We start from the raw sequence: 22,891 nt of genomic DNA, 5'->3' as shown, positions 1-22,891 counted from the left end.
GTGGAAATACTATGCTGCTCCCATTTGGGCAAAAGCTTTTGAGCAAAAGGGCAAGTGCAGACAGCTCAGCTTTGTTTTGCGCAAAAAAAGTCCCGATTGTGAAAATGGTGATCGGGGCTTTTTTGCGCAAAAGCGCATCTAGATTGGCACGGATGCTTTTCCGCAAAAAGTGCTTTTGTGGAAAAGCGTCCGTGCCAAATTAGACGCTCTTTTCCGCAAATGCTTTTAGCAGAAAACTTTTCCGTTAAAAGCATTTGTGGAAAATCATGCCAGTCTAGACGTAGCCCAACTGAAGATGTAGCTGAATTTTGTTAATTTAAATACTGATTTTTCACTTTCTGAACCTCAAGGCACCAGGATAGTACATGTATTCTAACCATCAGACTGCAAACTAGTGGAGCAGATGGCTACATTATGTTATGCTGTTCATGTTTTTGTAGTTTTGTTTTGAAACTTAAATATTGACTTGTTTTGTATTTTTTTCTGGGCAGGCAGTGTAGCTAATCAGGTGTTCCATCAAGTGATGTTTGACAAATGTCTTCAGAGCCTGGGAAAGACCTGGCCTCAGGAATCTGAACTGACTCGGAAAAGAAAAAAAGACCATGCCAAAAGGTCTCAGGCTGAAGCAAGAAGAAATAAGAAAGGAAGGCCAACCAGGAAAGAGAATTTTGATGTAAGATGATGATCATACAGTACCTTCAGATCCAGAACCTTATGCTCTCTATTAATTCATAACTCAATGGGAAACTGCTTTCATTTTGAAATCAAAAGGAGACTTCACTTCTCTTTCAGCACTTTCAAAGTTGTTTTTTGAAATCAAGCAGTGTTCTTGTAACTTTGTGCATCATTACAAATTTCTAAAAAGCCAGGCATGCAAAGTTAGCTGGCAGGTTTTTTGCTGATGAGTGGATTGTGATAGAAGATAGCGTCCTGTCCTGCAACATCATATTAACACATCCAGCAGTAGAGAGAGTAATGATGTTAATCATAAGTGCAACCTGAAGCTGTCTTGTATATTTAGAAGACCTGTATGTTAGTAGGACTGAAGGACGAAGGGTATTCAGATTTCTGTATTAATCTAATGATGGAAGACTAAGGGCTAAATACTTGCGGTTTCCTATGAAGTGCATATGAGTGTACCTCTTGAAAAGTTCTAGCTTTTCTAAAACTTTTGTTGTGCTTAGTTGACTCCTGGACATAAAAAATATGAAGGAATATGAGGGCAGAGTTGTGGTGAGAGAGGGTACGTCTACACTACAGCCCTAATTCGAACTAACTTAGTTCGAATTAGTTAATTGGAACTAAGCTAATTCGAATTAGTGCATCTAGACCTAAAAACTAATTCGAATTAGCATTTTGCTGATTCAAACTAGCATGTCTACATTGAGTGGACCCTGAACCGAAGTTAAGGCTGGCCGGAACCAGGACTTAGAGTGTGGAGCTGCTGCCTCAGGCTAGCCGAGGGCTGTGCTTAAAGGGATCTGACCCCCACCCCGGACAGACAGTTGTCAGGGTTCCCCGCTTACTTGTCTACCTCGATGAGGGACAGCAAAGCAATCCTGTCTTGGAGTGCCCTGAGTGCCCACACTCGGCACATCACAGCACTCGGCCATCAGCCTGGCTGCACTTGCCACAGGCTGCTATCCGGGGGGGGGGTCATTCGGGGGCTGTCAGGATCCAGGAGGCCCTGCAGGAGAGCTTCCCCCCGAGGAGCCCACAGAGCCACCCCAGTCCTCCCCATCGGGGGCTCGTGCCCCATTCCTCCGTCACCTCCTTCCAGTTACCCCTCCCTAGCTCCCCTTCCTGATGTAAAAAATAAAGGACACGTGTGTTCAAAAATAGAAACTCTCTTTATTTAACAAAACTGTGGGGGGGGGAGATTAACCTCTCGGGAGACTGGGCGAAGGAGGTGGGAGAGGGGAGGGGGAAACCTGGGATGAGGGAGCTGGAAGGGGGAAGCCAGGGGAAGTATAAAACTATGGTACGCCATATCTTCAGTACTGTGTACAGATGTGGTCTCCTCACCTCAAAAAAGATATTTTGGCCTTGGAAAGGGTTCAGAAAAGGGCAACTAAAATGATTAGGGGTTTGGAACAGGTCCCATATGAAGAGAGGCTAAAGAGACTGGGACTTTTCAGCTTAGAAAAGAGGAGACTGAGGGGGGATAAGATAGAGGTCTATAAAAGCATGAGTGGTGTGGAGAGGGTGCATAACAATAAGTTCCTCATTAGTTCCCATAATAGAAGGACTAGACACCAAATGAAATGAATGGACAGCAGGTTTAAAACTAATAAGCGAAAGTTCTTCTTCACACAGCACATAGTCAACCTGTGGAACTCCTTGCCACATGAGGCTGTGAAGGCTAGAACTGTAACAGAGTTTAAAGAGAAGTTAGATAAATTCATGGAGGTTGGGTCCATGGAGTGCTATTAGCCAGGGGCTAGGAACGGTGTCCCTGGCCTGTTTGTCAGAGGCTGGAGATGGATGGCACGAGACAAATCGCTTGGTCATTGTCTTCGGTCCATCCCCTCCGGGGTACGTGGTGTTGGCTGCTGTTGGTGTTGGCAGACAGGCTACTGGGCTAGATGGACCTTTGGTCTGACCCAGTACGGCCGTTCTTATGTTCTAAGCTCAGTGTCGGGGGTCTCACTGGACCAACTTGATTTTCATGCAAACCTGCTCCTGGGTTTGCATGTGGCCTTTGGTGGCCAGGCTGGCAGCTATCCTGCCCTAGATGGCCACTTTCCTGTGCCTGGTGCAGAGGTCGTGGACATTGGAGGCCTCCCTCCAAACCTGGATGAGGTCCATGATCTCCACACTAGACCAGGCGGGTGCCCGCCTCTTGTGGCCCCGGGCAGGCTCCTGGGAGCCCCCAGCCTGGTCCTGGGAAGAGGCAGAGGGCTGGGTGGCAGTGAGTGGCTGGTTCGTGCTGTGCCAGGTGCAGGGTCTGCTGGCTGGGTGCTGGCAGGCTTGCAACTGGCACGAGCACCATAGCCAGACCGTACCCCTTTAAGGGCTCCGGGGCCGGGAGGGGGGCAGAAGAGTTTCCCTGGTTTGGCCCAGAGTGGCCACCTGGGCAACCTGGGAAGAGCTAGCTTCCCACTAGTTCGAATTAAGTGGCTACACAGCCCTTAATTCGAACTATTTAATTCGAACTAGGCATTAGTCCTTGTAGAATAAGTTTTACCTAGTTTGAATTAAGCGCTCTGCTAGTTCGAATTAAGTTCGAACTAGCGGTTTGTATGTGTAGCACCTATCAAAGTTAATTCGAACTAATGGCTGTTAGTTCGAATTAACTTTATAGTGTAGACATACCCAGACAGTGGAAAAGAGTAGGTAGAGCTAGGAATTTAGGTATTTGGCTTTGTGTAGATCAATATCAGTATTCAGACACCCAACCCTTGTTCTGCAGGGGTGGTGTATATGTGAGAGGGGGAGGAGTTGGTAAACTCTCAGAAGGAAATAAACCGTGACATTTCCCTGTATGTCACATCCTGTCTCTAGTAATACTAAATTCCATTAAATCTTTTGCAAGAACATGTTTGATATGTTGGATACAAATTCCAGTCCTACTTAACTATTAACCAAGTACATAAGCTAATCAGAATTTCTGCATAGTACAAACAAGAGTTTCTGATTTCTAAGGAAAAAAGGCAATTTTAGCTATGATAAATGATGTTCTGCCTTCTACCAATCTAGATGGATGAGATCTTTGAAGAGGAGGAAGATCAAGAAGAAGAGATTTATTTTTCAGCACGTGACTTGCTTCAAATTCGTGAAGCCATCTTTCTCCTCCTGAAAAACTTCTTAAGACTTCTGCCCAAGTTCTCTCTGAAAGAGAAACCTCTTTGTGTGCTGAATTGCATGCAGGTAACTAAAACTATTGAGACTCGGGTATGTAGGCACATCCTCGCCCCTTCCCATTACCACCATCACCACTACCGCTCACATAACCTCCCCTCTTTGTTTTTTTACCTTGTAGATCTTTGTTGAGTTAACAAGCTTTGAACCTGCAGTGCGTGAATTTGAGTTTTCAGGAACAATGTGAGCTGTTACTTTTTAATATTTATACATTGTTTTGGAGAGAGAAAGCAGTGAATATATTAGATAGAAATATTCTTTGGATGTTACAATGAAAACTGATTTTTCTCTAGATAAATTTGGAATGTGTGGTCTTCCTAGATTTACATAGAAACTATAATCAGTGAATTTAAAATATGGCTTTCCAGTTAATACATAGTATGTTTGGTCACTTTAATAAAGTAAATAAATATCCAGCAGTAAGTGAAACCACTTCAGCATGTTCTTTTGTTTAGGAACATTAACCAAGCAAAATATGTCCCAGAGTTGGCCTATCATGGGCTGTTCTTGCTGTGCTCCCCTCTTCATGGTGCAGAAGATAAGGTAAAAATCGTAGTCTTTCAGGACCTTATACATCAAAAGGGAACAATTATTTCCCCCTTTAGTAGATCACTTTAATGATATACTTAAGTTTCCCATTTGGGGATAGGCCTAGGTACTTCTTTTTCCTCATGCCTCTTTTCTGCAACTTCTATGATGACTGTTGTGTATTTATACACCTTAGTTTAATGAAAACATTTTGGCAATTGTGTATCAAAATCAGGATAGTTATGTAAAATTGCATCTCTTCAGTATCTTAGAGCAGAGAATCTAAACAGTTTCTGACTTTAACTGACAATTCTTTCGCTACCTGCTAGGTGGTGCCCTAATTCTGTTATATTCTGTGTTGTGGTTTTTAGTGATATTCAAAAGTGGGAATTGTGGGAATATTACTCACTGTGGGAAGCAGGATTAATGCAAACTGGCAGAAAATTCTTTCTCATAGGGACATCTAATTATTTTGCAAGTCTGCAGTTTGGCCTTGTTTGTTAAATCAAGCCCCCCTCATTTGAACTTAGAAAGTATCCGTGTTTTTCGGGATTGCAATATAATACCAAGAAGCCACTAACGCTCATTTGTTCAGAATTTGGATCCTGTTTTCTACCTCTCCTTTCCAAGGCCCCTCAGCCAAAATATATGAATAATAGAGACAGTGTGACAACTAAAGTATGGCAAGCATGGAACACCAAAAATGTACTTTCTGCACCATCCATGCGAAGGCATTTAATTTAAGGTGCTTTCTGTGAGAAAGTTATGAATTTCCTCAAATTCAGTGGATTTCTGTTGCAACTGATTTAGAGTTGAAGGCTAGAAATCTATCTGACTGTATAACACAGGCATTTGAATTTCAGTCAGTTAACTTCTATATTGTGTTACACTCAAAATTATGCACCTTGTTAACTCAATTGCCTTGCTACAAAGTAACTTTTTAGGTCTTTTCAGACTTGTATGACATCAGTTAAGGTAAGTTTATCCGCAATACAAGAAAAGTGCTATCTGTCTGTAGCCTCCCTTTTAAAATATTCTGTTTTGGATTTTGTTAGGGAAAATTGTACAGTGTGAACCTGCCTGGCTTTAGATGACTTTATTAACTACAGTAACATGTTTTGTTAGTCTTTAAGGTGCTACAAGGCTATTTGTTGTTTTTTAAGTTTTTCCTATTACAGACTAACTTGTCTACCCCTCTGAAGCTTTTATTAACCAAGTCATTCTTCTAGTTCTTGTTGCTGAAGATTTGCTGATTCTGGCTGTCTCTTCCAGACTCTGCGCCGTATCTTCTGTCGTCTTCTCAATGTCATCCTCATGCTGCAAGGAGAGGAAGGATCCAGGCATACAGCCCATTCTATTACATCACAAGCTATTAGTGCTAGGAATCATGGAATACAATTCATCAGGTGACATACAAAGTTATTGTCTTCCCTTTGGCATTATCTCCCTCCTGATTGCTAGTTAATAAAGAATTAGAATAGCTATGGTTTACTCTGCTACTGTTTTGCATGGATGAGGATCGATTTCAGTTTCTGTCATGAGAGCTAACATAGATTTTGCCTTTTGGGGAAAGGTTGAAAAATGGGATGGGAGGGCAAAGATCTCCTGTTTTAGACTTTCATCAAATTCTGGGGATTTTAGTTCATAACAGAGTGCGGTGAAGGAGACATTATTAATTAGGAATTTATCCTTTAATTTTCTATTCATCTTTTTGCATTTTAGCTTTTTGTTTTCCTTTGTGCTATTCTCTATGCTTGGAGCAGTATCTTCCTAGGGCCTATTATTTCTTCCAACCCTATTCTTAAAACCTATTCCTTTCTGGAATCTTTCTTATATAGGCTCTGCACCTTTATTTGGCATCCCCTACCTGTACTACTGTCCCTTGTCTTGTCTGCTATTGAATACAGATGTTTGGAACAGATGGGACACATTTAATTCTGGTTTGCAAAGTGCTGTTCAAGTTTTTGGCTTTATTTAAGATTGTTTAATTGCAATTAACTAGTGAGGGCTCTGAGCACTTGAGTGCTGGTGGACTTAATAGAACCAGCCCAGGTATGGAGCCAACCCAGGTAGTGTTATGTTGTGCTGCATTCCCAAGAGGGTAAGGTTTAGTTTTTACATGGAGTTTGGTTTTAGTATACCACTACCGATGTGTTGCTTTTAAGAGCAGCTCCTGTTTCTGATTTCCTCTTCTTGCACTTAGAAACAAGAATATTTTAAAAGTGCTGTTTATACAGAGACCATTGAACCAAGTTTAACAGTGAGGGGTGGAATAAGGAAGCTCTGTGTACAGCTGCCTCTCTGAATATAGGAGATGGCCTTGTGCTAAGATTTTGCTCCCTATCACAAAAGCAGCCTGTTACAATTTGCTTGTTTCTGTTTTGTGCAGCTTTATAGTAGATGAACTAAAGGAAGTCATCTTTCCGGTGCTCCGAATCTTACTTCAGCATATCTGTGCCAAGGTATCTTAGGTCTTTTTTATTAGGGATGATAAATTGCATGTAATCTGGTAACTGTGTAGCCAAATACTTTGTTGGTTACACGGTTATCCAATAAGTGGCTCTGCACTGAAAATACCTAATGATTCTGAGCTGGGACCCAAGCCAGTCTGCCCATCTGCTGGCTCCTTAGATACTTTTAATGCAGAGCCGCAGCAGGGGATGCTGCCGGGACCCGGCATGAGCTGAGACTGAGCCAGCCACCCCCCTAAAACATTTACACATATAGCTGCAGTGTGTGTGTGGAGGGGAGGGAGAAAACGGGGGGAGGGGAGGAGATTGCATGTAGCTCTTAGCATGAACCAATAAACATCTGCTTGCCAATTAATCATTTAACCAGACACACTTATATCCCTGCCTTTTATATCTCAGATCTAAAGGGAGCAGCACTATTCTTTGATAGAATATGATGCTTATGAATAAACACGGAGAAACCATTTTCTTAAAGATTTTTAAATAGTGAAAATTATCACCATAGGTTTTCTATTGGCTGTTTGAGAGTGTCTGAGATTGACAGTATGAAAACACACATCTAAAGAGCCACGCTGTCACAACAAAGTGTAATATGCATCTTAGCAGAGATTCTTGTGGACACTCCACTGTTCACGGTTGCTTGTACCTTCTATTGACATTTTTAACAATAATTTTAAAAATCCTGCGACAAAGGAATTACTTATGTGGCCAAGTAAAATTAAAGAAACATTTGACATGTGTAGTTACTGTTGATGTGACTTCAGAAGCTGGAAACAAGGATAACAAGAAGCCTGTGACCAGCTAGGGTGTCCGTGGATCATCCTTGAAATCAAGTTTTTCTAGCTTTCACAGTTGTCTTTGGCAGCTAATATTACCCCATTTTAAAAAGGGGGAATCTTTGCTTTTTAGCATTTGTGACATGCCAAGGACCGTATGTTGACTCATTTATAAAGACAAGTTTAGAATGCTGAAATTACTGGTAGCCAGTCCTGCTAGGCTATATTACCTTCTTGAATAACCTGATATTTATTCTGAAGATTGAAATGCTTTTTAGCTATCATTATAAACAACCAGACTTTTGGTCTTGGCAAATTCCTTGTCCTTGTATTTTAGGTCCCAGATAAATCTGACTATCGTACCTATGCTGCAGAAGCCCTGATGAAATTGCTGAATAAGCTCCCTTGTACAGAGTATGCTCACTTTATAGCTTGGCTTTATAGATACTCGCATAATACCAAGGTAAGTGGCTTTGCTTTTTAATATACCAGGCTTTTGGACATAGCTGTGTTTTGAGCATGTAAAACACTGTATAAGTAGTGAAGAGTATTTTTTTCTTATTGCTATTTTCTTAATACAGCCGGTCCCCAAGTTATGAACACGTCGACTTCTGACCGTTCGTACTTACGACCAACCTCCCATTAAGCCCAATATAGACGGTCGCCAAGTTACAAACGCGCGATCCGCGCTTACTAACAGCGCGGCCGCATTTAAAAGCCTGTATTCCAACTTACAAACAAATCGAGTTATGACCAGGTGTTCGGAATGTAACCTGTTCATAAGTCGGGTACTACCTGTACGTACATAATGGACAATCTTGTGTACTTCTCTTCCTAGATTTCTTACAGAGTGTTTGCCCTTGATGTAGCCTTAGCTCTGTTGGACCTACCAGAGAGGAAACCGGACAGCTCTCTGACTGGGGAGCATCAGAAGCTTCTAAAGCACAAGTTTCTGGTGCAGGATATGGTCTTTGGCCGCTGCTCAGACAAGGCACCTACAGTCCGCAGCAAAGCACTATCCAGTTTTGCTTACTGTTTGGAAATGAAAGCTGCCACTACATTGGATAGCATACAGGAGTTACTACAAGGCAGTATGTATGGCAGCTGAATTCAGTGCTGCTAAATATCTCTTGATTTGGGGGGAGGGAGATAATTATTAGGAGATCAAAGATCTGATTGTCAAGGAATTGGAAATCTGTGCATTAGGGATGTAAGTGACTAGTCGATTGTATCAGTGACTGTATCAGAGGCAGCAAGGTGGTGGGGGGAGCAGGAGCTGGTGCTGGGTGGGACCAGCTTAAGTCAGTTTCCTCCAGCACTGTCTCAGTGAGGGGGCAGAAGGGCAGCATGGGAAACTGTGCGAGAGGGGACTCGAGCAGTCCCCACTTGCGCTGGGTCCCAACTGCTGCGCTTCTGTCTTTTAAATGTAGTAAGAGCCCTATGTAAAGGCAGAGGCACAGCAGTCAGGACCTGGAGCAAGTGGGAACTGCTTGAGTCCCTGCTTGCCCCGGGTTCCCTGCTGTACCTCTGCCTTTTAAATGTAGGAAGAACCGTGGGTGGCTCTTCCTACATTTAAAAGGCAGAGATGCAGCAGGAATAGTGCGCCCCCTTCCCACCATTGACTAATTGAGTAGATGGTTAATAGAAATTTAACATCCCTAATGTGTATAGGTCCCTTTAGGTATTTTGACAAAAGTGTCTTGTTACTCATTAAAACTAGTATTTAGGATTTATTGACCATATGACTGTTTTAAACAGATGACTTTGAAAGACATTTACAAATTGCTAAATGACTCATTTAAAAAAATAAATTCCTCATTCCTGACATTCAGTTGTTATATCTTCAGAAACCTTTAGTGTCTGGAAAGTTTGACTTTCTTGTGTTGAGAATGCTAAATTTCCCATGGTGAGATAAAAAGCCAGATGGCATGCTCCAGTACTGCATCTGTAGTCTTCTTTTTTTAGACTACCTGCTTGGTTATTTTTGGAAAGAAGAATCCTGAATGGAATTATCTCGTTTGATTCTTTTTCTTCTTTCTGTAGCTTCTGGTCATACACTTCTAGACACCAACAACTACCCTGAGAGTTTGATAACTCACACAGAAGGTAAAGTATTCTCTTTTTTTTTTTCTTCCTCTTTTCCTCCACATTTCTTATGTTCTCTACAGAGAAGCTATCTGATATATGAAATATCTGGGGGGGAAGAGGAGAGTACAAAAAATTCTCCATTTAGTGATCTGCTCCACTGTGCAGAGAATATAGAGAATATATTCTTTTTGTATTCTCAACCTTTTCTGTACTGATTTTTTTTCTCTTAGTTCCCTCCAACCATCCACTGAAGACTCTTCCAACTTTCAAGACCATTGAATTGACCAGAGATGGTGATACTACAGTGTTTGATGGTATGTCAAAATCATACTTGTTTTTTTAGCTGATACTAGGTTTTGCAAGTATCTAGTGGCAATCAGATCCCCTTACGTGTACTTAGCTTCTAGATTGCTATATAAATAGATCTTTCTGTGGAGATTGTAGGTTCCACTTACATGTGATATCGGGAGGGGAGGAATTTTCAGTCTTAATGAAATTCCATTTCCATGTAAGTCTGGAAGGACCACCCTGGAAAGTGTATTTAATCTTGACATATTGATATTCATTTATACTGATATGGCAGAAGCACTTGTCAAAAAGCAGATTAATTATCATTTCTTTTGGAAGGAATAAATTGGATTATAACACTAGTAGCTCCATTGCTTATAATGTTAATCATATCTCTTGCTTCAATGCACAAGGAACAAAGGTTTTCCCCAGATAAATATTGCACCTCTATCTAGGTGCAACAGATAAGTGTAAAAATGTAATACAAAAAGTCAAAAAGGAGTTTGAAGAAGAGCTAGCCAAAAAATCAAAAAGTAATAAACATTTTGCTAAGGATATCAAAAGCAGGAAGCCTGCTAAACAACCCGGGGGGACCCTGGACGATCAAGATGCCAAAGGAGCACTCAAAGAGGATAAAGTAATTGCGGAGAAACTAAAGGAATTCTTCACTTCGATCTTCATGGCTGAGGATGTTAGGGAGATTCCCAAACCTTTCTTTTTAGGCGACAAACCTGAGGAATTGTCTCAGAGTGAAGTATCATTAGAGGAGAGTTTGGAACAAATTGATAAACTTAACAGTAACAAGTCACCAGAACCAGTTGGCATTCACCCAAGAGTTCAAAAAGAACACAGATGTGAAACAGCAGAACTATTAACTGTGGTTTGTAACCTATGCTTTAAATCTGCTTCAGTTCCTAATGACTGGAAGATAGCTAATGTGATGCCAATATTTAAAAAAGGTTCTAGAGGTGATCCCCGCAATTACAGACCAATAAGTCTGTCAGTTCCAGGCAAATCAGTTGAAACTATAGTAAAAAAATAAAATTGTCAGACACGTAAATGAACATAATTGGCAAAGTCCCTTGCCAAAGGCTCTTAAATAAGTAAGTTGTCATGAGATAAGAGGGAAGGTCCACTCATGCATTGATAACTGATTAAAAGACAGAAAACAACGGGTAGGAATAAATGATATGTTTTCAGAATAGAGAGAAGAAACTAGTGGTGTCCCCCAATGGTCTGTACTGGGATCAGTCCTATTCAACATATTTTTTAAAATTGGAGAAAGGGTAACAGTGAAATGGCAAAATTTGCAGATGATACTAACCTGCTCAAAATAAGACCAAAGCAGACTGTGAAGAGCTTCAAAAAGATCTCACCAAACTAAGCGATTGGGCAACAAAATGGCAAATGAAAAGTAATGTTGGTAAATGTAAAGTAATTCACATTGGAGAAAATAATCCCAACTATACATGCGATATGATGGGGACTAATTTAGCTACAACTACTGTGACAGGGTTAAGAACAAAAGTAGTGGAGGAGAGATCTTTAAGTTTCAGACTAAGGAAATCCCTGCCCTCAGAGTAACAGGAAGGGGCTGGTTTAGAACCAGCAGAGGCAAGCTGGGGCAGTGGAACAGCTGGGGCTAATTGTCCAGCCTAGCCCAATTAGAACACCGGGGGGTAATTAAGAAAACCAGTTCAGACTGGCTATAAAAGAAGCTTGCCTGCAGTGTAGGGTGTTTGCAGCTGCGAGGAAGGAGGAGAGCGCTACTGGGAGTAAGAGGGAAGGAGATCACAACTAGGAGGACGAACTGGGGAGAAGGAAGGTGCTGGGGAACGTGTGGGGAAGTAGCCCAGGGGTCTTGGAGCTGTATTATCGCAGGTGTCGGGGATTCACACAAGCAGCTACTTTCATGTGGCCCTGGCCTGAAACCCAAAGTAGAGGGTGGGCCCCCGATTCTCCCCCCCCCCCCCAACACCCACCTCCCGATTTCCACGCAGAGGAAAGGACTGGAGTTTATTCTCTGTTTTACCATATGCTAGCCAGTGATAAAAAGAACTCCCAACAGCTAAAGCCCCGAGTGTGGTGCCTAAAACTGTGGGCTGCTGTGAGCCTCTGAGGCAAGCAAATCCACCAGGAAGCGCTGGACCCACTGGGGTTTCTTTGGAGCCTTGTCACACTACTCAAGAGAGATCTTGGAGTTATTGTGGATAGTTCTCTGAAAACATCCACTCAGTGTGCAGCTGCAGTCAAAAAAGCAAACAATGTTAAGAATCATTAAAAAGGGGATAGAGAATAAGACAGAAAACATCTTATTGCCTCTATATCAAACTAATGTACACGCATGTCTTAAATACTGCATATAGATGTGGTCGCCTCATCTCAAAAAAGATATATTGGCATTGGAAAAGATTCAGAAAAGGGCAACAAAAATAATTAGGGGTTTGGAACGGGTCTAGTATGAAGAGAGATTAAAAAGACTGGGACTTTTCAGCTTAGAAAAGAGGAGACTAGGGGGCTATGATACAGGTCTATAAAATCATGACTGGTGTGGAAAAAGTGAACAAGGAAAAGTTATTTACTTATTCCCATAACATGAGAACTAGGAACTTCAGGGGGTAACCGAATTAGTCTGTTAGGATACATCTACACTAGCCCCCTAGTTCGAACTAGGGAGGCTAACGAGAGCAACCCAAAATTGCTAATGATGCGTGGGATTTAAATATCCTGCGCTTGATTAGCATAATCCCGGCTGGTCGCCATTTTTGGAAACCGGCTAACCCGAAGTAACTGCCCGTGTCTACATGCGGCAGAGAAGCAGGATTCCGAGAGAAACCCCGTCATTCGAATTGACTGTTAAACCTCATTCCACAAGGAATAACAGTTAATTCGAACTAAGGGGTTTCTCTCGGAATCCTGCTTCTCTGCCGCGTGTAGACATGGGCAGTTACTTTGGGCTAGTCAGTTTCCAAAAATAGCGACCGGACGGGATTATACTAATCAAGCGCAGGATATTTAAATCCAGCGCTTCATTAGCAATTTTGGTCGCCCTCATTAGCCTCCCTAGTTCAAACTAGGGGGTTAGTGTAGACGTACCCATACAGAAAAAACAATAAATGGTCTGGTAGCACTTTATAGACTAATGAAACATGTCGGTGGTATCACGAGCTTTCGTGGGCATAGCCCACTTCTTCAGATGGCCCAAATGAAATGAACAGGTAGGAGGTTTAAAAGAAACAAAAGGAAGTTTTTCTTCATGTAGCACATGGTCATCCTGTGGAACTCCTTGCCAGAAGAGGTTGTGAAGACCAGGGTTTAAGAAACAACTAGATACATTCATGGAGATTAGGTCTATCAATGGCTTTTAGCCAGGATGGGTAGCAATGGTGTCCCTAGCCTCTGTCAGAATGGGAATAGGTGATGGGAGGGGGATTGCTTGATGATTCCCTCTTCCGTTCTCTCCCTTTGGGGCATCTGGCATTGGCCACTATGGGAAGACAGGAGACTGGGCAAGATGGACCTTTGGTCTGACCCAGTATGGCCGTTCTTACGTGTGTTGTGTGAGAGTGGAATTCACTTCTTTGTAGCATTAGATATTGGCTACTGCTAAAAGCAAGATATAAAGTTAAATGCCTTGGTGCAACATGGCTAGCTGCTAGTGCTAACTCGTCTACATGAGAAAATTGGCATGCAACTTGACAGCTCAGCACATATCATGTTACTATTAGTAAAGAGAATTTGAGGCTTTCTTCCTGTTTTCCCCATCCATCCATCAACTGAAATAATCAAAATCAACATGTTTATATTGTGTTGTTTTGACCAATTAAAATATTCAGAATTTTGCAGAATGATACAATATCACAGACAGAATTTCTAAATTTTCGTGATAAAGTTTTAATTTATTAGCACAAAATTCCTCCAAGAGTACAATGTGGCTAAGGCATGTTACAGAGCCTATGGTGCATGATGTGTACTACATCTACTACATCATGTTCATTCCCTTTCTAGTCCTTCTCAGCCTACTTGGTACTGTCCCTGTCCACAGTGCTGAAATGCTCAGTCAGTATCAGTTGGTAAGAGCATGATTAGCTTAGCCAGTTTCCCCCTGCAATAGTTGAGTTTGTCCTAGACTGGCCTTCCCTAAAATTTGTTGCTACTAATTGAGGCAGCCTATCTCTGTTCCAGTAAAAGGATCTGACATTATAAAGCCATGTAACAGCTGGAGTTGAGTGGAGAGAATAGCTGCCAGTTTATAAAACCATTTAGGGCCCAATCCAAAATCCACTAAAGTTAGTAGAATGATTTACTTTGACTTTAGCGATTTCGGGATCAGACTTTCATGTCTAGCTTGGAGCGCTGCTTCTGTGTTCTGGTCAGTAAATTATGGAAACGCTGTGTCCATATTGGGGAATTGTTTTACACTGAGACTTTGTAAAGTATACTTGGTAAGAAATTCCAATATAGGAGCCCTGGAAGGTGAAAGCAGCTTTAAAACCAATTCACCAGAAAAACTTTAGTGCTGGAATGTTGATTGTTCTGTGTGTCAGGGGTGATAACAGACACTGTAAGAGCCTAGTTACATATACCAGTTAGTAAAGTTGCTTGGGATGGGGGTGCAGGGTGGGGGTTGGAGGGGTCTGTGTAGGAGGTAGGGTGCAGGAATGTGCTGGGGAGAGGGGGCAGGGTGGGAGGGGGCAGGGGATGGGATCGCCTGCCTGGCACAGCTCCTGGAGAGTTCAGGTTGCTCCACGTGGCCCTGTGCTTATAGGCACCACTTCCCCACTACTCCCACACACTCTGCTCCCATTTGCCATGATTCCTGGCTAGTGAGAGCGATGTGGGTATGGGGCCTACAAGCAAACCCAGGGACAGAGCTTCACTGTGCTCTTGTCCACAGAGCTGCTTCATCCCCCGCTGCCAGGCAGAATCCACGGGCCTGCTGTAGCCCGTGGCGTGTCTTAATCCAGCCCACAAAGCTCAGGACTCCCCTCTTCTTCCCTCCCCACCCCCCAGCAGGATGAGCTGTGGCTAGAGCACCAGAGTTGGTTCACTGTGCTGCAGAGTGGGGGACCCCCAAGCCTTGTGGGCCAGATCAAGGCAAGTTTCAGGCCGCAGGTTCCCCATCCCTGCAATAGAGTATACTTGAATTTTCAAAAAACCTTTGACAAGGTTCCTCACCAAAGGCTCTTAAACAAAGTGAGCAGTCAAGGGATAAGAGGGGAGTTCCTTTCATGGCTCTGTAACTGGTTGAATGATGATAAACAATGGTAAGAATTTATGGTCAATTTTTACAATGGAGAGATGTCATCAGTGGGGTTCCCCAGGGATTTCAAAGGATTCATAAATAATCTGGAGAAAGTGGTAAATAGTGAGATGGCAAAGTTTGCAGACAATGCAAAATTACACAGGATAGTTAAGTAAAATGCGGACTGTGAAGGATCTCACAAAACTGGCTGAGTAGGCAACAAAATGACAGATGAAAGTGGATATTGATAAGTTCAAAGTAATGGATGTTGGAAAAAATCCCAACTATAACATACACAATGATAGTTTGTAAATTAGCCGTTAACACAAAAGGAAGAGATCTTGGAGTTATCATGGATAAATGTAACCTGATTTTAAAAAGTATTGGATAAGTTCAAGGAGGTTAGGTCTATCAGTGGCTGTTAGCCAAGATGGTCAGGGATGCAATACTATGTTTAGAGTATCCCTAAACTTCCAGCTGCTAACAACTGCGACTGAATGTGACAGGGGACAGATTGCTTGAAATTGCCTGTTCTGTTCATTCCCTTTCCTGTCATAGTGTGCTATTTGCCCTATCAGTGTCTTCTGGTGATACTTCAGTCTCTACCTGTGTTGCAGCTCATGTCTTTCTTTCCATGGACAGGGAAGGAGATCATGGATATGCTGAGACTCAGAGCAGGAGATGAGAAGACAAATGTCAGGAAGTCTGCGCTCCAGGTATGTTCTCTACTGAGCGCTGAGTGTGCTATTAATATAAATATGTAGGCTAACATCCTGCAATGAGTTCATGCAGTGATCTGCAGATATGGAGCTTATTGAAGGTTCATGGCCTTGTTTTGCTGTTCATGCAGGATACAGGCAGGTCTTGCAAAATGCTTTCTCTCTTTGTTCCTGATAAGTGAATTATGCAGGCAAAAATTCTACCAGTACTTTCATTGGTGTTCACTTATTTCATCATTTAAAAATAGGGCTTCTTTTCAAATGTCAGTAGGCTATTTAAGCAATTTCTGTATATAAATTGAGGCATGTTAGTTGGATAGTTTGAGAATTCATGAACTCATTTACAAAGGAACCGGGTTTTGCCCAGCCTCAGTTTTTGGCATGTACTACTTTAGTTAAAAAAATAAATAAATAAATCTCAGAACAACAGGCATTTGGTTTTGAAAGAGACTTACAAATATATTGTATTTGGATTTTAGAATGTTTTCCTTTCTCTTGTTACGGAATGATGACCCACGCAAATAGAAAGAGAAACTGTGACTACAGGGGAAAAGCTGACTTTATTTACATGCTGTTACAAAGCTTGTTCGCTTACTGTTTTTATGTCCCCCAGTGTTATCTGTACATCTTGGGACCAGTTCTTCTCCCATTGAAATCAATAGGAAGTGGATTAGATTTTTCATTGGTAGCCAAATGTGCACCCATTGTACTCCTTTTAGTGTTGTCATAATTTTTTATTTTAGGTTTTCATGAGTATCTTGAAACACAATGTGATTCCATGTACCCCGGAAGACTTGTCCACTCTTCAAGATCGCTGCCGGGACCCAGCGGTCTCTGTCCGGAAACAGGCAATACAGTCCATTACAGAGCTCCTTCTGGTGAGGAGAAAAAATTATGCTCTGCCAGTCTTGATAAATATTGTGCGTTCTATCGGGGGGGAGGGGAGAGGCCACGTAACAGATTAGCCCCTTATTTCTCCATTGAGTTTCTTTAGCTTGATTTAACTTTATTGCCTTTGACATGAAAGATTGTATCTTATATGTAGTTGTAAATAATATTAGACATTGCCTATTGTTATACACATCTCTTTCTAGCTCTCATGTAGCAAATTGGTATGTTTGTTCACCTTGTCGGGTAAAAGAAAGAAAAATCTGAATCGTTATATTGAAATTACAATATGCAAATTGTCATTGAAGCATTTTTCCTACTTTATTTACAAAAAGTTAGGCAAATAAGATCAGAGCATAAGTTTTATATTAGGCATAGCTCACTACTGCTAGTTTTAATTACCTGCTGTAGTGCTTTACTGGAACCTTGCTCAGACTGATTTTGGTTTTAGTAAATAAATGTTACAAAACCTCAGGTCAATAGGAGCAACTACTATGTCAGTGTTGCTCAAAGTGGTTCGTAAAACCACTCTGAGAAACCTGCTAACTGGCTGCTCTGGTGAACTTATTTACCGGCTACGGAGCCTCGCGACTCCCCTTGGCTCCGGTTCGCCATTTGCAGCCAAGGGGAGCTGCAGGAAGCTGCAGCCCAGCCCATGCTGCTTCCCGCAGCTCCCCCGGCTGCAAATGGTGAACCGGAGCCAAGGGGAGCCGCGAGGCTCCGTAGCCGGTAAATAAGTTCACCGGAGCGGCCAGTTAGCAAGTTTCTCAGAGTGGTCTTGCGAACCACTTTGAGAAACACTGTGCTGTGTTGATCATGACTATAATACTCAGCAAATCCTTGGTACAGAGATCTGAGGTTTCACTGTTCTCACGTGCTTCATCAGTACATTGGAAAGTAACATTTCTTGAGTCTGTCAGCATATATAAATTTTCCTCAATTCTGCCTACAAAATCTGAATTACTAAGTATTTTTAATAAGGAATTTTCTTCTCTTTAGACTCAACACACTAATGTTATGATACAGAAGGCCTGGTTAACAGGTGTGATTCCTGTTGTGATAGACAGTGAAAATTCAGTTCAGGAAAAGGCCTTGGACTGCCTTGATCAGCTTTTGTTGCAGCACATTAAACATTATAGTAAGTTCAGGCACGAAGACCGAAATCAGACACTAGCCTGGGATCTCCTGGCCCTTGTCACTGCAGAAAACCAGGAGTTGAGGTAGGTCAGTTGTACGGCAAATGGGAATTTGGATTCTTATTGGACCCGCCTGTTAGCTACCCCGACTTGTATTTCTTTAGTCATGTACTGCTATTACAATGCCTGTACTTGTAGAAAAATGCTTGAAATGTGTCCCACTAACCCTATGCCAGGAGATGATTGATTGCTCTGCGGAACAATTGTAGCTTGTTTGTTGGTTAGGGTAGGAGAACTAGGAGACAAGTTCAGGGTTCTGTTTCCATCTCTGCCACTCGCTGTATGATTGCAACCTTTGTGCATCTCTGTCTGCTTACAGTGAAAATGTATGCAATATCTACTGCACAGGGATGTTGCGAGGCATAATTAATTTTTGATGAAGCACTTTGAGATCCCCAGGTGAAAGATGTTACTATTAAGTGATACTGTCAGTGCTAATGTAGGTATTGTTATATTCTGAGCTTCTTGTGTTGCTCTACTAGTTTCATGGGAAAGATATAGCAGGCCTGCAAATCAACAGCCAATTATTTCCATGTTGGCAGTTGGTGAACACAGTTCTCCTGCGTATTGGATGTTTTAATTTTGTCACTGATGCCTATTCCCTGAACCCTGGTCTTTGAATAGGAGAATGACACATGTGGTGTGTTACTGATGTATTGCTAGGAAGTTGGACTATTTTTCTCATCACACAATTAACTTTAATAATCATATATATTTGGAGAGATCAGCATACATGGGGTTTTTTTCCCCCTTCATTCTGGTGTAAAATATGTGACTTGTCTTATGACTAATAGCAGCTTTGTGCCTTCTGGGGAAAACTGTGGGAAGTAGCGAAAGAGATGAGGTGTCACACAAAATGACAGGGACACACCACTGATGAAAAGCAGCCTTATGTTTATTAGTCAACAACATGTAATAGTTTTTAAATAGAAAACTGATCTGTTGGTCGTGCTGCCTTTTTGGCTTGCAAATCTATTTTATAACGGGTTGGCCCAGCACCCTTGGGACCTGACTGGTCCCAGACAAAAGAAGGTCTGCGAGGGCTCTCCTTTGAGATGGGTAAAACCAAATCCCGTAACTCCCAGGATTTAATACATTTATTTTCCTCTTGGCTTATGAATATTAGCTAGAGAACCACCAAAAAAAATAATTAAATTTTCTTCGCAATAAGCATACCAGACATCGGACGCAATTTGGCGGTGATGTGAAATGTATAGTGTTACATCCATGTCTTTGTGCGCACCTGAATTGGGAATTGGACTATGGAAGAGAAGATGTAAATATTTGAGGGCTAAATGTAGACTAGGATGTAATAGTGCAGTCGATTAACTAATAAGCAAAAGTTCATAGGTTAATGTTCTAGACTACGTGCATTCCTTCTCCCTCCCCACTGCGGCTAGTACATTTTTTTTAGCAGGCTGTCCAGCAGCCCAGCCCAGCTCAGTCCCAGCTTGCGCTGGGTCAAGGACCTACCTCTGCTGCAGCTCTGCATATAAAGTGTAGTAGGAGCTGAGTGGGCAGGCAGCCTGGCTCAGTTCCAACTCACGCCGGGTCCAGGAGCTCAAGCTGCCCCTGGACAGGGGTTGTTGCCACCCTGTGCTGCTGCCTCTGTTTCAGAGACAGTGGTGCAGGGCGACAGGCAGCCGGTCTGTGAGGGGAGGTGGTGTTGAAACTGGTTGCCCTCGTGGACCAAGTCCCGCCTGGCATCCTATGCTGCTGCCTCTGATACAGAGGCAATAGCGTGGAGTGGGGCTGGCGGCACTGGCTGCTGGCCTCAATCCTGGGGACTACAGAATAGTCAAGTAACTGATAAGAATTTGTGAGGTTAATCTACTGTTCAATTAACCAATATTTAACATCCCTAATGTAGAATGAAAATCCTGATTTTTGGTCAGAACAGTGAGAAGTGGGAGCTTTATTTGAATAAATAGCCACCAGCTGGCAATATCACCAGCTTCGTTGTGTTGACTGCTGAGTGAAGTGTGAACTGGCTAAAATTGCTGGCCCTCAACATAGCCCCCCATACAAGCTGTTTGTTAATGTTGTGCTTAGCTCTAGTCTCTTTTCTGTCTTCTTCTAGCCGTTACTTAAACAAAGCCTTTTACATATGGTCCCAGAAGGAGAAGTTCTCTTCTACTTTCATAAATAATGTAATGTCACACGTGGGAACAGAGCATGCTGCATCAGCCTGGATGCTGCTCGCCAAGGTAGCAGGTTCGTCCCCCAAGCTGGATTACTCCAAGATCATCGAATCCTGGGACAATGTCAGCAGGTGCGTTGCCTCTGCCTTAGTCACTAGTGGGCAGTAGAGGGTGGGCTGAAAGAACTCGCTCCTCTTTCTGACTCTTCACAGGTAGAGCGCTGTTCAGTGACTGCTTAGATCAAAGTGCTTCATTTAAATTAATGGTGCTTCATGTAGGAGGCAAGCAGTGGCCCAGAGCTTTGAGCAAGAGCTTGATCATCTGCTACCTTAAAGTTGCCTTGGAGCTCTATCCCTGTTCCCATTCAGCCTGGCCGTTCTGTCTTCAGCATGCATACTCCAAACGAAAGCACTTTCTGACTCTAACCAGTTGTTCTTCTTGGAGTCATGTTTCTATTTGTCCCCTTGATGGTCTTCCAGGCAGCAAATTCCCAGCACTGACTCTGCAGGTCACATGCTGTGCGTAATTGGACACGTTGCAAAGCATCTTCCCAGAAACACCCAGGGCAGGTTGATTGGTGAGTGCCTTGATGTGGGTCAGTATTCAGCATTGCCTTTCAGCTCCACTGCGTATTTTTGTGTCTCCGTTAACAGTCAGCATGAGCCTCAGGTGGTTGACCTTCTTTTCAGATGATATCCAGTGCTGGCTGAAGGAGCTGAAGTGTCCCCTTGAGGTGATTAGCCCAGCTGTTGAAGCTCTGCAGAAGCTCTGCCATGCATACACAGATGCCCCGGAGGCGGCACAGGTAAGACTTCAAATACGCTTTTAAAACAGTGTGTTTGACGCATCTCTTGTCTCGGAGAGGAAAACTGCTCTCTCCTGAAAATGCTGGCTTCTTGAGCGCACAAAAGGAAGAGATTTCTGTCTCCAGGAAATTGCACCTCTCTTCTGTTTAAGCCTCTCTATTGGCATATCACAGCAATAGTGGCATACACCTAGTGAAAAGGGTGGGTTTTGAGAGAGCTGTTGTTTTCAAAAGGATGTTCTGGACTTGCAATCACTTTCTTAAGGAACTACAATAGTGCCTGTTTTGAAACAGGGTGTTTTGTTCTGCATGCTTTTCCATTAGCTTATATTGAGGCTAGAAGTGCATTACATGTATGCTACCACAGAGAAAGTTGTCACTGCTAACCTGCTGTATACTCAAGTGAAAGTTAGGTGATAGTGTTTCTCAGACTGCTAATGGAATTACTTGATACAAGACAAACTAGGAAGGCAAACGCAGGTTTGTGTAAAGGTCTTTCTTTTGTAGTGAGGTCTGCAGAATGGAGTAAGCAAGGGAGATTTTAACTTATTGATGGAAAATTCTGCTTCCTCTGTAGCCGGGGAATGGGCAGGGTGGGAGGGGGCAGGGAATGGGATTGCCTGCCTGGCACTCGTGTGTTCATTTTTTTAAATTGTATCCTTTGGTATATATGGTTGTGACTGTTTTCTTCCATTATTTGATCTGAGGAAGTGGGTCTGGCCCACGAAAGCTCATCATCTAATAAACCATCTTGTTAGTCTTTAAAGTGCTACATTGTCCTGCATTTTACTGGAGAGTTCAGGTTGCTCCACGTGGCCCTGTGCTTATAGGCACCACTTCCCCACTACTCCCACACACTCTGCTCCCATTTGCCATGATTCCTGGCTAGTGAGAGCGATGTGGGTATGGGGCCTACAAGCAAACCCAGGGACAGAGCTTCAGGAATGGCAACATACAAAAACCTGTAGGGGAACACTTCAATCTTCCTGGACACACAATTGCAGATCTAAAGGTAGCCATCCTGCAGCAAAAAAACTTCAGGACCAGACTACAAAGAGAAACTGCTGAGCTACAGTTCATCTTCAAGTTTGACACAATCAACTCTGGATTAAACAAAGACTGTGAATGGCTTGCTAACTACAGAAGCAGCTTCTGCTCTCTTGGAATTCACACCTCCAGATCAGCTGCTAGAAGTGGGCCTCATCCTCCTTGATTGGATCCACCTCGTCATCTCCAGCCTGATCCTAGTTATACCTAGGCATAGTTATACCTGCCTCTGGAAATTTCCACTACATGCATCTGACGAAGTGGGTCTTTGCCTTCGAAAGCTTATGCTCCTACGCTTCAGTTAGTCTATAAGGTGCCACAGGACTCCTCGCCGCTTTTTAAGCTCTATAGCTTACCCTAAGCAGTGTTGGTTGAAAAAAAGAGGCTTAATTGGCACAAGTTTTCCTCAATATTGGATTCTTCCTACATGTAGTTTAAATTCTATTGTTAACATGAATCACATCTACTTCATAATGGTGTCTTAGACATCTACCATGGGTAGATAAGTAAATAGCTTGAGAAGATGCAGTAATCACACTAGCTGCTCTCAGCAAAGCATAGTGATTCCTAGGTGCTATTTAGTAAATTCTTGTGCTGAAGAGGGAGGTTCTATCTATATCATTGGGCAAGGTTCATAAAGCAATGCCAAATAAAGACAATTGTTCCTTTCTGCTTGGATACCCCTGCATTTAAAGTTAAAACTTAAAGAGGAAAATAGGTGTTTAGTTCAGAAATTCTTTTGTAGTTGTTACCCAGATCTTGTTTGCAGCTGATTACTGCAGCTAGATTGCTAAATAAAGACTGGACTGCTTAGTGTAAGGGGCTAAGGGAGTGTGAT

At 42.5% G+C, this 22,891-nt stretch overlaps 1 protein-coding gene across 3 annotated transcripts in view; it reads left to right on the top strand.

The window, feature by feature from the left end:
* NCAPD3 (non-SMC condensin II complex subunit D3) overlaps nucleotides 1-22,891 on the top strand; it is a 55,602-nt gene that overhangs the window by 6,987 nt on the left and 25,724 nt on the right. For all 3 annotated transcript variants that reach the window (XR_012897703.1, XR_012897704.1, XM_075909376.1), the window contains exons 4-19: nucleotides 492-673; nucleotides 3,700-3,870; nucleotides 3,983-4,044; nucleotides 4,317-4,404; nucleotides 5,662-5,795; nucleotides 6,779-6,851; nucleotides 7,974-8,099; nucleotides 8,475-8,727; nucleotides 9,680-9,742; nucleotides 9,955-10,038; nucleotides 15,900-15,973; nucleotides 16,720-16,854; nucleotides 17,864-18,084; nucleotides 20,141-20,332; nucleotides 20,681-20,778; nucleotides 20,891-21,006. Coding sequence is in view for 1 of the 3 variants with exons in the window: in XM_075909376.1 (XP_075765491.1) it covers nucleotides 492-673; nucleotides 3,700-3,870; nucleotides 3,983-4,044; nucleotides 4,317-4,404; nucleotides 5,662-5,795; nucleotides 6,779-6,851; nucleotides 7,974-8,099; nucleotides 8,475-8,727; nucleotides 9,680-9,742; nucleotides 9,955-10,038; nucleotides 15,900-15,973; nucleotides 16,720-16,854; nucleotides 17,864-18,084; nucleotides 20,141-20,332; nucleotides 20,681-20,778; nucleotides 20,891-21,006 (2,072 nt within the window). In the remaining 2 variants the exon portion in view is untranslated. The remainder of the gene's footprint in view (nucleotides 1-491; nucleotides 674-3,699; nucleotides 3,871-3,982; nucleotides 4,045-4,316; nucleotides 4,405-5,661; nucleotides 5,796-6,778; nucleotides 6,852-7,973; nucleotides 8,100-8,474; nucleotides 8,728-9,679; nucleotides 9,743-9,954; nucleotides 10,039-15,899; nucleotides 15,974-16,719; nucleotides 16,855-17,863; nucleotides 18,085-20,140; nucleotides 20,333-20,680; nucleotides 20,779-20,890; nucleotides 21,007-22,891) is intronic.

This window comes from Pelodiscus sinensis, chromosome 26, assembly GCF_049634645.1.
Source record: "Pelodiscus sinensis isolate JC-2024 chromosome 26, ASM4963464v1, whole genome shotgun sequence".
Taxonomy (NCBI): domain Eukaryota; kingdom Metazoa; phylum Chordata; order Testudines; family Trionychidae; genus Pelodiscus; species Pelodiscus sinensis.
This window is presented reverse-complemented; position numbering and strand designations above follow the sequence as displayed.